Here is a 16,194-nt window from a genome sequence, read left to right as displayed (position 1 = left end):
AAAAGTTTTTTTACATTAATTAATTTTTAGATGTTAAATCACTCTTGTATTCTTTGACTAAATGACATTTGTCTCAAATGTAGAATTCCTTGATATGTTGTTGGATTTATTTATTTGTAAAAGATTTTACTTATTTATTTGAGAGAGAGAGAGACAGGTAGTGAGAGAGATCACAGGCAAGGAGAAGAGGGAGAAGCAGGTCCTCTGCTGAGCTGGGAGCCTGACTCAGGGCTTGATTCCAGGGCCCTGGGATCATGACCTGAGCCAAAGGCAGACGCTCAACCAACTGACCCACCCAGGTACTCCTGGAATTTATTCTTTTTTTGAGATTTATTTATTTGAGAAAGAGAGAGAGAGAGAGAGAGAGAGTGTGTGTGTGTGTGCGTGCGCGCAGATGGGAAGAGGAGGGACAAATAGACTCCATGCTGAATGCAGAGACCCATGTGGGGCTTGATTTGGGTGACTGAGCCACCTTTGTGCCCCGATAAGTTATCAGATTTAGTTTGCTACTATTTTGTTGATTTTTTTTTTTTTTTTTTTGCATCCATAAGGTTATGCGACTATATTCATGGTCTCTTGTTTTCTTGTGATGTGTTTGCCTGACTTTGGTATTAGGGTAATTTGGGCCTCAGAAGAGGTTGGGAAATGTTCCCTCCTGTTCTTTTATTTTTTATTTTTTTTACATTTTTTTAAAAAGTTTTTTTTATTTATTTGACAGAGAGAGAGAGATCACAAGTAGGCAGAGAGGCAGGCAGAGAGAGAGGGAGACGCAGGCTCCCCACCAAGCAGAGAGCCTGATGTGGGATTCGATCCCAGGATCCTGAGATCATGACCTGAGCCAAAGGCAGAGGCCCAACCCACTGAGCTACCCAGGCTCCCTGTTCTTTTTTTTTTTTTTTTTAAAGATTTTATTTATTTACTTGACAGAGAGGGGTCACAAGTAGGCAGAGACGTAGGCAGGGTTGGGGGAAGCAGGCTCCTCGCTGAGCAGAGAGCCCCATGTGGGGCTCAATCCCAGGACCCTGAGATCATGACCTGAGCTGAAGGCAGAGGCTTTAACCCACTGAGCCACCCAGGTGCCCCTGTTCCCTCCTGTTCTATTTTTGGAAGAGTTTGTGAAGAATTGGTATGCTTGAAAAGACTGGTAGAATTCACCAATGAAGCTGTCTGGCCTGGGCTTTTTTGGAGAGTTTTAAAATTACTAGTTCAATATCTTCATTTGTTTTAGGCCTACTAGGATTTTCTGTTTCTTCTTGAGTCAGCTTCAGTAGTTTGTGTCTTTCTGAGAATTTGTCCATTTCATCTAAGTTGTATAATTTATTGGCATATGTATATTGGCATATCTTAGTATTTCCTTATAATCCTTTTATTTCTGAAAGATAGGTAGTAATACCCTTTCTTTCATTCCTGATTTTAGTAATTTAAAGTTTTTTTAAAAAAATTTATTTATTTGGGAGAGAGAGAGAGAGAGAATGAGAAGAGAGAGGTCAGAGGGAGAAGCAGACTCCCTGCCGAGCAGGGAGCCAGATGTGGGACTCAATCCTGGGACTCCAGGATCATGACCTGAGCTGAAGGCAGTTGCCTAACCAAATGAGCCACCCAGGCGCCCCTGATTTTAGTAATTTAAGTCTTATCTATTTTTTTCATGGTCAGATTAGCTAAAACATTGTCAATTTGTTAATTTTTCGAAGGAACAACTTTTGGTTTTGTTGATATTCTGCATTTTTTCCTATTGTCTGTTTCATTAATCTCTGTCCTTTGTACTAGTTTTACAGCTTCCTTTATTTATGTAAAATAAGTTAAAAGGAAATCAGGATAGCTTATTCAATAAACTGTTGGATCAGTTGACTGTATACTTTTGGGAAAAAATTACATTTTTAGCTCAACCCTTCACTAGAATAAATTCCAAGAGATATTAAAAAATTAAAGAAAAAAATGAAACTATAAAGGGGCACTTGGATGACTCATTTATTAAGCATCTGTCTCTTGATTTCAGGTCATGTATTGCCTCTGCACTGGGCATAGAGCCTGCTTAAGATTCTCTCCTTCTCTGCTCTTCCCACCCCGCATCCCCAGCACATCTTGAACTCTCTAAGAGATATGTGTATATGTCTGGGTTAACAATTGAAGGATGTTGGGGAATGAAAGACTTTATAAGAATGACAGTAAACCCAACTAATATGAAGACACATGATTGATGAATATGACTATTTTAAAAACACTGTCTTTTGTAAAACATAATAAAATAGCATGTACAAAATCAAAAGATAAATGGCAAACAGAAACATTTGCAATATAAATAGGAAAAAAAGATAATGGTTGACATGCAGAAAGTTCCTATACATTAGTCTGTGAAAAGTAGAAAGTTGGCCAAAGAAACAAATAGGCAATTTTATAATCTCTTTCTGTATTACTGTTTCTGTACTGTCTGCTTGCCTCTCCTTTTGGCTTTTAAAGTACCGTAGTAAAGGATAAAGAAAATCCTGCCTTACCTCTTCCCGGGCTTCATTTACAGTAGATACCCCAAAACAGTGCCATTTTCTGCCAGGAGAGTTGTAGCTTTGGGAAGGCTCCTCTTCTCTCTGATCTAGGAGTGCAATTCAGCCTCTTTCAATGACGCCAATCACACTTGATTGTACTAACAGTGGAAAGCAATTTGATGACTTCATTCAAGATTCTTCTCTGGTGTAGGAAGAAATTTTTCTTTGTGGGCTAGGGAAATGAGGTGGTGATTGGTCTAGGACATTCTAAATAGACAAATGTTCGAGTTGATACCGAGGGTTAAATTAGGTCGCTGATTTCCCACAGACCTAAAGATGCTCCACCTTTCAGTGGCAGTTAAGACAAGCTCAGTCAAGCTATGGCCCTTGAACTCTATAGACTGTGCTAAGCAAATCATGTGAGGAGAATAATTACCATTTTTCAGGAGAAAAATGACAGTGTGCTGTTTAGTACTTAGAGTCAATTCTGGATGATGACTGGCTTGGATTTCTTAAGACTTAAACACTTCAATATGTAAGACATAGCTCAGGGCACTAAGGATTATACATGCCCTGATGAACAAAATGGAAAGCCTGTCATTGAAGCCCAGGATAACAAGTACAAAGTAAATTAAGAGAAAAAAATTCATCAAAGTAAAGCCAAGGTTCAAGGTTAGAAGGGTTTTAAAAACGAAGCAGAGCAGTCCAAAAGGAATAGTTGAAAACAAGCAGAGAGGATGTTTTTTTCACAGTATTTAAGTTGGAACAAACTTCCTATTCAGCAGAATTCCCTCTGAGAGTCTTAAAGTGAGAGAAATTTATGACCCAACGATTTTTTTTTAAAGATTTTATTATTTGACAAAGATCACAAGTAGGCAGAGAGGCAGACAGAGAGAGGGGGGAAAGCAAGCTCCCCGCTGAGCAGAGAACCCGATGTGGGGCCAGGACCCTGGGATCATGACCTGAGCCGAAAGCAGAGGCTTTAACTTGCTGAGCCACCCAGGCGCCTCTGACCCAACGATTTTAGGAGAGATGATGAAACACCTAAGATTATAACATGGATTAAATTCAGGACCTCCACTTCTGAATACCCCAACCTCAAAACAACAAAAACAGAAAACCTCTGTTTCCTTCAGGGAAGTACATAGCTTCTCCATCCACTCATTTCATGCTACAAAACTGAGTTTTTCTTGAGAATTTTGTCTCTTCGTTCTCAGTCGATCTCAAATCCTGCCGGTCCTACTTCTAAGTACATCTCAATTCAGTCCACTTCTCCGTAAACTCTTCTCAGTCTATCTCAAATCCTGCCGGTCCTACTTCTAAGTGCATCTCAATTCAGTCCACTTCTCCGTAAACTCTTCTCAGTCGATCTCAAATCCTGCGGGTCCTACTTCTAAGTACATCTCAATTCAGTCCACTTCTCCGTAAACTCCAAAGACATCTCTCTAGTCCAGATCACCATGGTTTCTCTCCCAGTGGGGAACCCTTGCATATATTCCCTCTTACATGGTCTCTTACACTGCAGTCAGAATGATATTTTTACAATAGTAACTAATCATGTCACCTTTATGTTTAATGGCTTTCTTTTAGTCTTGCAAAGACTAACTTTCTGGACATGGTCTAAGATGCTTCATAGTCTGGTCCCTGTTTGCCTGCCCAGCCTTACCATCCCCGACTTTACTTCTTCCCCTGTACCCTGGCCACACTGGGCTTCTCACTTGTGTAACACACCAGTAGCCCTTTTTGCTTAAGCCTTATATTAGTCATGTTTCTCCTTTTCTGTTTTTTTTTTTTTTTTATTTGCAGTTATTCTGGGCAGAATTTACTCCTGAGCCATAAGGTTTTGTTTTCTTCAGTTTCTTCTGGGGTATCTTTTTCTTCTGTGCAACCTCCTCTTCTGGTTTAGGGACAGTTTGCTCTTTTTCAGGAGGGATCGTCTCGATGGGGCAGGGAGAGCTCATATGTGGGTTCATCTGACCAGGAGCCCTATAAGTTCTATGCTGCGTCTTGGGGACTTTGCTCACCTGGCTGGGCTCAATGACCAGAGAATCGACATCTAAACCCTTAGGTGCAGCATTACTCTCCGCATTGTTAAGCATGTGTAGTAAAAAATGCACCACTCTTCTTGGGCCACCAACCCTGTGTCTAGCCCTACTCTGTAGCCTGGACACACCTACCAGCTCCACCACTGTAGCGACAGAATGGCACACATGGCTTCAGCAAAGTGACATCTTTTGGATACTTGGTGGCGTACGCTTGATGGGTGGTTTTATATGTGTTCTTAAAGTGAACACGGAGATTTGAACCTCTTGATTTGCATGATTTTTTAGCCTCTTTTGGGTCAAGCAAATATCAAACCGTTTTCAGAGGTCACCTCAGGCTGCTTCGGGGAAGAGCCCTTTTCTGTATTTTTTAATGCTTTCATATCTTACGGGTCTTCCCAATCCTGGAGAGACTGCCCCTACCAGCATATTTTTAGCGATAACAAACATCTTGCCTGAAACATAGCAACCACCTCCTTCGTCTAACTCTTACACACCAAGCTAATTTTTCCCCTGGCCCAAATCCTCAAAGGTCAGGTGCCAGACAACTAGGGACCATCCCTATAATCAGGGCCCACAGAAGTTTTCCAACTGTCTAATCCTAAACTTAATCAAGTTTGTCCAATCTGTCTTGCCTGTTTCTTCCCACTGAAACCACAGTAAAAACTCTGGGCCATTTAAAAAAAACCAAAAAAACGAACGAACAAAAAAACCCCTGGGCCATCCTGTCCTGTTGCTGCTTTTTCTTCCTCATTAATTCTAGTGCTTCTTCGTGTGGCCCTGTGTGGTATGGTGTGCTCCTCCTCTTGGGAATTATAAGTGATAAACTCTTCCTTCAAGGCAGTTGGCCCCATGTCTGTTGTTTGACTATACCTGACTAAAAATCCTGAGTACAAATTAAAACAAGCCTACATACATATTCTCTCCGTCTTCCTCTCTCCTGTTACCTGGCCAATTCCTGTTACTCCCTCAAAGCCTGCATTAAAAGGATTTCCTCTGGTAAATTACCTTGAACCCTCCGACTAGACCTTTCCCTGTTACATTTTCTCAAAACGGGACCTTGATCTATAGCATTTATCCTAGTTGTAGTGAAGAATTACTGGGGTAGTTATTAGATGTCTGTCTTTCCTCCTTTTTTTTTTTCTTTTTAAAAATATTTTATTTATTTATTTGTCAGGGGGGGAGAGAGAGAGAGAGAGCACAAGCAGGGGGAGCCGCAGGCAGAGGGAGAAGCAGGCTCCCGGCTGAGCAAGGAGCCCAATGTGGGACTTGATCCAAAGACCCTGGGTTCATGACCTGAGGTGAAGGTAGATGCTTAACCGACTGAGCCTCCCAGGCATCATGATGTCTGTCTTTCCTAATAAAGAGTAAACTTATGGAGACAGAGGTCTTATTTATCACTATATCTCCAGTCACTAGCATGGTGTTAATATTAAGTACTAGTGAAAGGAAAGAGGGAAGAAAATCATCTTGGTTGCTTTTACTAGATATTGTTCTTAAAAAATATATATTCAGGTTCATAACTAATTTTAATCACCAGTGCACACAGTATTAAATGGTTGTATTTAATGTATATATACTACTTTGACTGATATTTAAGTGACTTTATATCCATACTTAGATATGAAAAACCAGCCCAAATAGCATTATTTTGGTGGATATATAATCTTCTGTTGTGTTGATATCATTTGCTTACCTGTGGAGAATTACTTGCTCCTTTTTTCTCTGTTAGCCTCTTCTAAGAGGTCTTTGGGGGGCACCTGGCTGGCTCAGTTAGTAAAGCATGTGATTCTTCTTTTTTTTTTTTTTAAAGATTTTATTTATTTAATTGACAGAGATCACAAGTAGGCAGAGAGGCAGGCAGAGAGAGAGAGAAGGAAGTAGGCTCTCCGCTGAACAGAGAGCCCGATGTGGGGCTCGATCCCAGGACACTGGGATCATGACCTGAGCTAAAGGCAGAGGCTTTAACCCACTGAGCCACCCAGGGGCCCCAAGCATGTGATTCTTAATCTTGGGGTTGTTAGTTCGAGCCCCACATTGGGTGTAGAGATTACTTTAAAAAATAAAAGCGGGGAAAAAAAGCAAATTACCTTAAAAAAGGAGAGAAAGAAGGTCAGGTCCTTGGTCTGGCAGTATTCAGTGGCTGTTGCATTTGCTTCTATGAATTCTTAGGAGGGCGACACTAGCAGCAGTGTAGTAAGTATATTGTCATAGAAATTTCCGCCTCAATTCCCCGTTTGGTCCTTTTCCCTGGTGAATTGAACTGTACCACATGAGGCGCCTTAATGAGGTACCCATGTATCTTTTCAGTCTCCCACACTGCCTCTACACCTTGGCCTTCATGAGTGGGCAAGAGTGAGCCACAGAGAAGAGAGTCTTAACTGCTTCTCAGAGATATCTTTAGCTCTAGTCCTGTGGAAAGGTGTGGTGCTTCTGTGACATTTTGTCTTCATAGAATAAAGAGAATATCTACCTGAGGTTAGGAGGTATGATGTAATGCTTGGTCTGAACTTGTAATGAACAACCATGTAAAAGTTGTTTCGTTTCTTCTTGGGTTATTTCCATGGAGGAAGCAGAATCTCTAGGTCAGTAGAAATGAGTTGTAATATGGTCTATATGTTGTTGGTTTGTTTTCTAGAAAAAATGTAAAGTTTTATAATAGCAACATGTAAGTATATGTAATTTGACACAATCCATTGAAAGCACCGATGCAGTATTTTGTATTATGTTTGCTAGTGTAATGTAATAGTACCTACTTTAATTGTTTAAAAATTTTAACAGCTTTGTTGAAATAAAATTCATCTGTCATACAGTTTATACATTTAAAGTGTACAGTTCAGGGCACCTGGGTGGCTCAGTGTGTTAAAGTCTCTGCCTTTGGCTCAGGTCATAATCTCAGGGTCCTGGGATCAAGTCCTCCTTCCGGCTCTCTGCTCAGCGGGGAGCCTGCTTCCTCCTCTCTCTCTCTCTGCCTGCCTTTCTGCCTACTTGTGATCTCTGTCTGTCAAATAAATAAATAAAATCTTTAAAGTGTACAGTTCAGGGGCATTTGCCTGGCTCAGTCAGAAGAGGATGCAATTCTTGATCTGGGGTTCATGAGTTCAAGCCCCATGATGAGTGTCAAGATTACTAAAAATAAGTAAATAAGTAAATAAACTAAAAAAAAAATAAAGTGTACTATTCAGTGGTTTTTAGTCTGTTCACAAAGTTGTGGACCTTTCTAATTATACGTTTTTACTGATTAGAGAGAGGATACATCCCTTTTCCAGGATAAAAAAATAACTGAAAGGAAGATAGAATTTAAGATAAGTATAATTTGTTTGACTAAGACTTAATTTGACATTACTGACTATATACCTTTCTTTTAGTCATGAGGTAAATTAATAAACTGCCTGGTATTGCGAGGCAGAATTACCATAATCGTTTTTCTCTTTTAGCGTTGCAGAATGAATGAAGACACTGGTACTGATTACATAAGACCTTGGGAGCTGTCTCAAGTGGTTGATGGTGGAGGTGTTGGGATTGTCGAAAAAAGCAAACACATTAATTTTACCAAAGGCGATTTTGTGACTTCCTTTTATTGGCCCTGGCAAACCAAGGTTATTCTGGATGGAAATAGCCTAGAAAAGGTGATGTATAGTATGCAATATCTGGATTCTCTCCACATCCCACCCCCGGCTTAATTTTTATTTTGTGCATTTGGCATTCAGTTTGTTATCAGGGAAAATTAATAAAAGCATCTATTTTCTTTTAGATAGCTTCCAAAATGTGGAAAACCTTTGTTTCTTTTCCATTGTTGGCCATAACTATAGGACAGTTCTTAGATTATTAGCAGATGGTGGTGTTTTCTGTATTTTATTTCTCAAATTTTGCAACTATAAAAATAAAGCCTGAATTGTAAGCATCAAAAAATATTTTATGCCAAGAACCAGCAGGCCCCTTAGAGTTGTGTGCTTTAAAGTTTCCCGAGAAATTGCCATTTAACTTTAAGAAGTGCATTTGGTTTGTTCTTGAAATGACTTTTTCTATCAAAGTCCTAAGTTCAGTCTCTGCTCTTACTTGAATCATGTGAAATTACCAATATTTGTCTGTTTTTCCCTACGAAACCTGGTAGCTTTGTGTAATTCAACCTAATATATGTCATCAGGGAAGTTACTTCATGCCTCTGGCCCTTAGCTTTCTCATGTGGAAGAAGAAAATAGTGTAGCTCTCTCACAGATGAGTGTGGACATTAAATGCTATGAGAAATATGGGGACGCCTGGGTGGCTCAGTTGGTTAAGCAGCTGGCTTCGGCTCAGGTCATGATCCCAGTGTCCTGGGATCGAGTCCGGCATCGGGTTCCTTGCTCCGTGGGGAGCCTGCTTCTCCCTCTGACTCTGCCTTCCACTCTGTCTGCCTGTGCTCACTCTCGCTCGCTCTCTTTCTGACAAATAAATAAATAAAATCTTAAAAAAAAAAAAAAAGAAATATGACTAGGACTTTCTTAAAAGTTTTATACAATTTTAGTACTTTTTTTTTTAAAGATTTTATTTATTTATTTGACAAAGATCACAAGCAGGTGGAGGGTGGGGAGTAGGCTCCCTGCTGAGCAGGGAGCCCGATGTGGGGCTCGATCCCAGGACCCTGGGATCATGACCTGAGCTGAAGGCAGAGGCTTTAATCCACTGAGTCATGCAGGTTCCCCAATTTTAGTACTTTTTTAAAAACAGTTTTTAATTTTTTAAATTTGAGGGAGAGAGAGCATAAGCGGGGCAGGATAGGGGCACAGGGAGAGAGAGAAGAGAAGCAGGGGGTCTGCTTTCTGAGTATCGTTGACTTTCAACTCTCAATTACCTTTATGTATACAGTAGATTTAACTGGTAGTTATTTAAGACTGCTGAATACAAACTGCCATTTTATTTGTTTATGACAAATCAAATCAAAATCAAAGTACAAGTCAAATTAAGGTAGTGAATCTTAATTATTTTTGGTGGATAATTAAATTTTTACCAAAGTTATGCAGTTCCTTAAAATATTATTATAAAATTTTTATGGTAGGGAGTCTTTCCATATCATTTCTTTTTATCCAATTCCCCCTAACTTTACAGATAAGAAAACAGACACAGAGAATTTAGAAGTATAAACTATTGATAGGGCCTGGTAAACATATAAACATAAAATGCTAAAAAGTTGAGAGCTCTCATTTTATTCTGTAATTAACTAAAAGAAATTATATTTTATGGTACATTTTAAGCATCAACAATGAGAACTCTTGCGGTTTGAGCTGAATTTTTTTTTTTTAAAGATTTTATTTATTTATTTGAGGGCGAGTATAAGCAGGGGGAGGAGGAGAGGGAGAGGGAGAAGCAGGCTCCCCACCAAGCAAGGAGCTCAATGCGGGACTCCATCCCAGGACCCTAGAATCATGACCTGAGCTGAAGGCAGTCGCTTAACTGACTGAGCCACTTAGGTGCCCCTGAACTGATTTTTTTTTTTTTAAGATTTTATTTATTTATTTGACAGACAGAGATCACAAGTAGGCAGAGAGGCAGGCAGAGGGAGAGGAGGAAGCAGGCTCCCTGCCGAGCAGAGAGCCCGATGTTGGGCTCGATCCCAGGACCCTGGGATCATGACCTGAGCCAAAGGCAGAGGTTTTAACCCACTGAGCCACCCAGGTGCCCCCCTGAACTGATTTTTATATAGATAAATGCTTACTTTGGAATTATCAGAGATTTTATTTATTTATTTATTTATTCTCAGAGATTTTAAAACTTTCCAGTTCTGCCTAATGTTTTCCCCTTAAATATTTCTTCTCTAATTTTTATATACTTGGGGCACTGAGGAGAAAGAATGCTTAGTGCCTTTCATGTGAGAATTCCTTAAAGTTTTTGTTTGTTTGTTTTGCCATAAAGAGAAGTAATATTCATTTCTATTTTACTTTGTACAAGTAAATTACAGAATTTTAGCAAGACTGAAGAATGGCTTACTGTTCTAGAAACCATATTGGGTTGTTTATTAGTCTGCTTGGAATGCCATTACAAAATACCATAGACTGGGTGGCTTCAACGACAGAAATTTATTTTCTCACAGTTCTGGAGGCTAAAAGTCTGAGATCTAGGTGCTGGAAAATTTGGTTTATAGTGAAGCCTCTCTTTCTGGCTTACAGTTGGCTGCCTTTTTGCATTCAGCCTTTCTTTCTTTCTTTTTTTTTTTTTTTAAAGATTTTATTTATTTATTTGACAGAGAGAGATTACAAGTAGGCAGAGAGGCAGGCAGAGAGAGAAGGGGAAGCAGACTCCCTGCTGAGCAGAGAGCCAATGTGGGGCTTGATCCCAGGACCCTGAGATCATGACCTGAGCCGAAGGCAGAGGCTTTAACCCACTGAGCCACCCAGGCGCCCCTCAGCCTTTCATTTGTGCACATGCAGAGAAAGAGCTCTGGTGTCTCTTCCTTCTCTTACTAGGAAACAAATCCTTTTGGATTCGGGTCCTTTCCCTAGGACCTTATTTAACTTTAATTATCTCCCTAAAGGTCCTGTCTCCACATATAGTTACATTAAGGGTTAGGTCATCAACATAAGAATCTGGGGGGACACAACAGTCCATAACAGGTTGTCTCTACATTGTTGACTTAAAACAGGAATTCCTAGTATTATTTTTTTAAAGTTACATGTTTTATTTTAGGTGGACCCACAACTTGTGGACGGTCACCTTTCATACTTTCTTGGAGCTATAGGTATGCCTGGTTTGACTTCCTTGATTGGGATACAGGAGAAAGGTCACATAGCTGCTGGATCTAATCAGACAATGGTTGTTAGTGGAGCTGCTGGTGCTTGTGGATCCTTGGCTGGGCAGGTAAAATTTCTGAGAATTAATTTGATTTTCTAAAATAAGTGGTCATAATCAAATTTCTGGGTACATGTATATAGTTTAAAATATAAAATTGAACAAATTTATAATATTCATTTTGGGTAGAAATGATGTTATTATGTGCTTAGACTCTCTTGATAACAACATGAAAAATGTAGATTTTTGTATCTTGTTCTCTATTAACCGAAAACAGACATGGTAAATTCTAGAACATTGCTTTAATCAATATGAGGAAGAAGCTCATAGAGTACCTATCTGGAATTCATGAATTAAAAGGCAAACATATATATATATATATATATATTTTTTTTTTTTTTTTAAGATTTTATTTATTTGACAGACAGAGGTCACAAGTAGGCAGAGAGGCAGGCAGAGAGAGAGAGGGGGAGAAACAGGCTCCCTGCTGAGCAGAGAGCCCGAAGCAGGGCTCGATCCCAGGACCCTGAGAGATCATGACCTGAGCTGAAGGCAGAGGCTTAACCCACTGAGCCACCCAGGTGCCCCCAAACTCATATTTTTGAAAAGAATCTTCAAATTAGAGAGCACTTACTGGGTTCTAGAAATATAATAAGGATTATGATAGAATTTTTAAGTAAATTTATGTGTTTTTTTTTTATGTTTTATGAATAACAGCCTTTATGGTGTGAAAACCATTGAAACAAAACATTTTTTCATAGTAGTGATTTTAATTCCTCAGAGGCCTAAAAAATATTGAACTGCAAGATAGTGATATTTTGAGTCTATTTCTTTTATGAAATCAGCTTGGAATTGTGTGATTGTAACATTAAAACTAAGTCTAATGTTAGTCAATGTTCTTTTTTTTTTAGGAGTGACCTTGTATCTGGTCTCAATTCTTTTGGTTTCAAATTCCTTTAAGCCAGCAGCTCTGTAATCAAACCTAATTGTGATGAATACTCTTATATACTTGTCATATCTTGTGTGCTTTCACATTTTTACACTTAGATGTGGTAATAGAAAATCGTTTAATTTTTAAAATTTCCCTCTTAGATTGGCCATTTGATGGGCTGTTCCAGAGTGGTGGGAATTTGTGGAACACAGGAGAAGTGCCTCTTTCTGACCTCAGAACTAGGCTTTGATGCTGCAGTTAATTATAAAAAGGGGAATGTCGCAGAACAGCTCCGTGAATTATGCCCAGCTGGAGTGGATGTTTACTTTGACAATGTTGGTGGTGACATCAGTGATACAGTGATAAGTCAGGTTGTGTGCCGATTTGTTTGTTATAAATTTGAATACTATATTTTATTTGATGTACTATCTTTTTACCTGATATCGAGAAAAAAAAACTCTAAAATTCTAGGGTTTATTGTGAGAAATAGTGTGATGGTCAGTATTGTAATTAAATAACAAAAAGCTTGTTACAGCTACTTCCATTTGCTTGCAGAATTTGCACGTGAGTATCAGTTTCAGTTCTTTGCTAGCAATGTTATATTTTCACCTGCAATTTATTTTTGTCAAGAATTAGTTGTAGGGATGCCTGACGGCTTGGTTGGTCAGGCATGCAACTCCTGATCTCAGGGTTGTGAGTTCTAGCCCCATCTTGGATATAGAGATTACTTAAAAATAAAATCACATTTGTATTGTTCAAATGGTGAAGTTTTGACCCTAACTCCCTATCAGTTAACTCACAGCCATGGCCTCTGACTTTGGGTAGGGAAAGGACTTACATAGACTACAGGTATTTACATATTTTATGGACAGTATTATAAAATATGAAAATTAGCTATTAACACTGCATTGTCTTTTACTGTATGTAAAATTATGTGCAGTTGAGGTTAAATTATTTAAATCCAAGGAAATTCTTTACTGCTACTACTAATAGTAGCAACAACAATGGTGACACAAGTGTAATTCTTTTGCAGATTACCAAACTTTCATTTACCTCTATGTTCCTTTGGAGGGGACTTGTTTCCTAGCTAATTAAAACTCTTAAATACATATCAGGCATAAATCTTCAAAGCAAAAGCAATTAATTGGCACCAAATGATTAAATACAATAATCAAGGAGGCATTCATGGCATTGAAGCAGCCATAAAATCAGTAAACATAGCAAAGGCATGTATGTTAGGGTATAATCATCAGTTTTCTCTGAACAGATGAATAGGAACAGCCATATCATCCTGTGCGGTCAAATTTCTCAGTACAACAAAGACGTGCCTTATCCTCCTCCACTACCCCCTGCCATAGAAGCAATCCAAAAAGAAAGAAACATCACAAGGTATGGTCTCCCCTTTTCCCCTTATTACCAGATTCATGAGTTTAAAGATCATAGATGTATATGGAACGCATTGTTCTTCATATATAACTTTTCCTTATTTTTAAAAAAGATTTGTGTATTTTAGAGAGTGAGAAAGCATGCTTGTGCGCATGGTGGGGAGGGGCAGAGGGAGACGAGGAGAGGGGAGCAGACTCCCTGCTGAGCATGGAGCACAATGCAGGGCTTGATCTCATGACCCTGAGATGATGACCTGAGTCTAAATCAGCAGTCAGACACTCAACCACCTAAGCCACCCAAGCGCCCCTATAATTTTTTCTTAATAAATAAAGCTTGAAAATAAACATTTGAAGCCAGTTCAATATTTAGGTTTTGGGGAAGTAGCTCCCTAGCAGAAAACTTTCTTTTTTTTTTGGCAGAAAACTTTCTAAAAAGTGCATCTGTTCTATCAATCTTTTGCAAGTCTTTTTTCCCCAGTGATAGAAACTCAACTCACATTGGCTTCAGTGCAAAGGAAATTTATTGGCTCATGTTTCTGAGAAGTCCGATATTAGCATTGACTTAGATTTGGCTGGATAAAAGGTTGGCATGGTGGCATCACCGCTCAGCTTTTCTCTACCTCTGGGCTGTGCTTTATTTTGGGGTGGCTCTGTTCCCTCGCAGGCTCTCTTGCAGCACAGCAAGAGGATGACTGTTACCTCTAATCCTATACTGGTTAGTAACCCAAGCAAAAAAGAGAACAGCTCTCTCCCGTTTTGTTAAGTCCCAAAGCTGATACTTACTGGCTCAGACTGGCCTGGCTTTGGTCACAGGAGGGATGGGGAAAGGATATTACCCACAAAGTAAAATCACAGTGCTAATTACCAAACAGAGTTCTGGATGCCGGCCAGGCAATAGAAGTCCACTATACTTACACCTGTAACTACACCAAAAATAACAAAACTGTATCTGACCAGACTCTGTGTGATTAAGTCCTAATGCTTGAAAGATTAACAGATATTAAAGTTCTGGAATGGTTTGGTGTTGGACTGTTTCACCCTCTGTAATTTCTGATCATTATCCTTTTCTTCTCCACTACAGAGAAAGATTTCTGGTGTTGAACTATAAGGACAAATTTGAGTCTGGCATTCTACAGCTGAGTCAGTGGTTTAAAGAAGGAAAACTAAAGGTAGAACTCGCTTCTGTTCTTTATTGCTATCATTTGTCTGCTACTTAAGATACTTTTTTTTTTTTTAAGATTTTTTTATTTATTTGATAGAGATCACAAGTAGGCAGAGAGGCAGGCAGAGAGAGAGGGAGGAGCAGGCTCCCCACTGAGCAGAGAGCCCGATGCGGGGCTCGATCCCAGCACCCTGGGATCATGACCTGAGCTGAAGGCAGGGCTTTAACCCACTGAGCCACCCAGGTACCCCTACTTAAGATACTTTTATGTTATTTGAGTTTATGATAGCAAACATTAACTTCATAATAAAAATTACTACAAAATTGTACTAAATTTTGTAAATTAAGTTTTACTCCCAGGTGAGTATAACCTAATTGAGAAACTCTCTCTGGTTAGGCCCTTTATCTAAGATTTCATTAACCTTTACATTTCTTAGACTGTATTACAAGATAAATATGTGTTTTTTTCCAAATTTTAATATTCATTACTTTAACAAATATTTATGGAATGCTACTATGTGTTAGAAGCCATGCTTTCTCAAAAATCTTATAAGCACTTCTTTGTACCCCTAACTCTCTACCACCATACTTCTTTTGTTCCCTCCTGGATATTCTGAATAATCTTGGTTGGTGACTGAAAACCAAGAGTTACTAATCTGGGGTCTAGACCCTGACCTAGGACGTTCTTGAAACTTGCAAATCATAGGCAAAGTTATATGTGTATGTGCTTATGTTTATGTACTTTGTTTTTTTGGAAAGAGGTTGTATAGTTCGTGATATTACCAATGGAAGATCAGACAATGGGAAAAGAGGATTTTATTTTTAAAAGATTTATCTACCTATGAGAGAGAGAGAGAGAGAGAGCGCATGTGCCTGTGAGCGGTGGGGAGGGGTAAGGGGAGAGAGAGAGAATATCTCAGGTAGACTTCCGGCAGAGCCCAGAGCCTAGAGCTAATGCTAGAGTCAATCCCATCACCTTGAGATCATGACCTGAGCTGAAATCAAGAGCCAGATGCTTCACTGACTGAGTCATCCATGAGCCCCAAGAGGACTTTATTTTTAAAAATCATTTTATAGGAAACTTTTCTGTGCTACCTCCAAGAAATGAAGAATGTCTATTTTTAGACAGAAAGTGCTAAATAGTATTGCTGCCCTTTACAAAAATGAAGAATATTAAAAGGTTTAAAGGTGCTGACACCCTCCCCCTCCATGCAGTTGAAAATCATGGTGTATCTTTTGACTCCACCAAAACTACTAATAGCCTACTATTGACCAGAAGCCTTACTGATAACATAAACGGTTGATTACCTCATATTTTGTGTTTTACGTGTAATTTATACTGTATCCTTTTTTAAAAAAAATTATATATTTATTTGAGAGATAGTGAGAGAGGGAACACAAGCACGGGATTGGTGGGGGGTGTTGCTGG

At 39.2% G+C, this 16,194-nt stretch overlaps 1 protein-coding gene and 1 long non-coding RNA gene across 9 annotated transcripts in view; one reads left to right on the top strand and one right to left on the bottom strand.

Moving 5' to 3' along the window:
• LOC116591770 overlaps positions 1–16,194 on the bottom strand; it is a 31,646-nt gene that overhangs the window by 10,890 nt on the left and 4,562 nt on the right. For both annotated transcript variants that reach the window (XR_004286158.1, XR_004286157.1), the window contains exons 2-3: positions 6,613–6,704; positions 2,493–2,712 (exon numbers count right to left, since the gene is read on the bottom strand). This is a non-coding gene — a long non-coding RNA (uncharacterized LOC116591770). The remainder of the gene's footprint in view (positions 1–2,492; positions 2,713–6,612; positions 6,705–16,194) is intronic.
• The window catches only part of PTGR2 (prostaglandin reductase 2), a 28,376-nt gene that overhangs the window by 9,869 nt on the left and 2,313 nt on the right, over positions 1–16,194 (top strand). For 6 of the 7 annotated variants that reach the window (XM_032344987.1, XM_032344992.1, XM_032344990.1 and 3 more), the window contains 5 exons: positions 7,960–8,151; positions 11,186–11,356; positions 12,380–12,589; positions 13,486–13,607; positions 14,685–14,772. In XM_032344987.1, the coding sequence (XP_032200878.1) occupies positions 7,960–8,151; positions 11,186–11,356; positions 12,380–12,589; positions 13,486–13,607; positions 14,685–14,772 (783 nt within the window). The remainder of the gene's footprint in view (positions 1–7,959; positions 8,152–11,185; positions 11,357–12,379; positions 12,590–13,485; positions 13,608–14,684; positions 14,773–16,194) is intronic. The other variant, XM_032344991.1, reaches the window with a different exon arrangement.

Source organism: Mustela erminea, chromosome 5 (assembly GCF_009829155.1).
Source record: "Mustela erminea isolate mMusErm1 chromosome 5, mMusErm1.Pri, whole genome shotgun sequence".
Lineage (NCBI taxonomy): Eukaryota > Metazoa > Chordata > Mammalia > Carnivora > Mustelidae > Mustela > Mustela erminea.
This window is presented reverse-complemented; position numbering and strand designations above follow the sequence as displayed.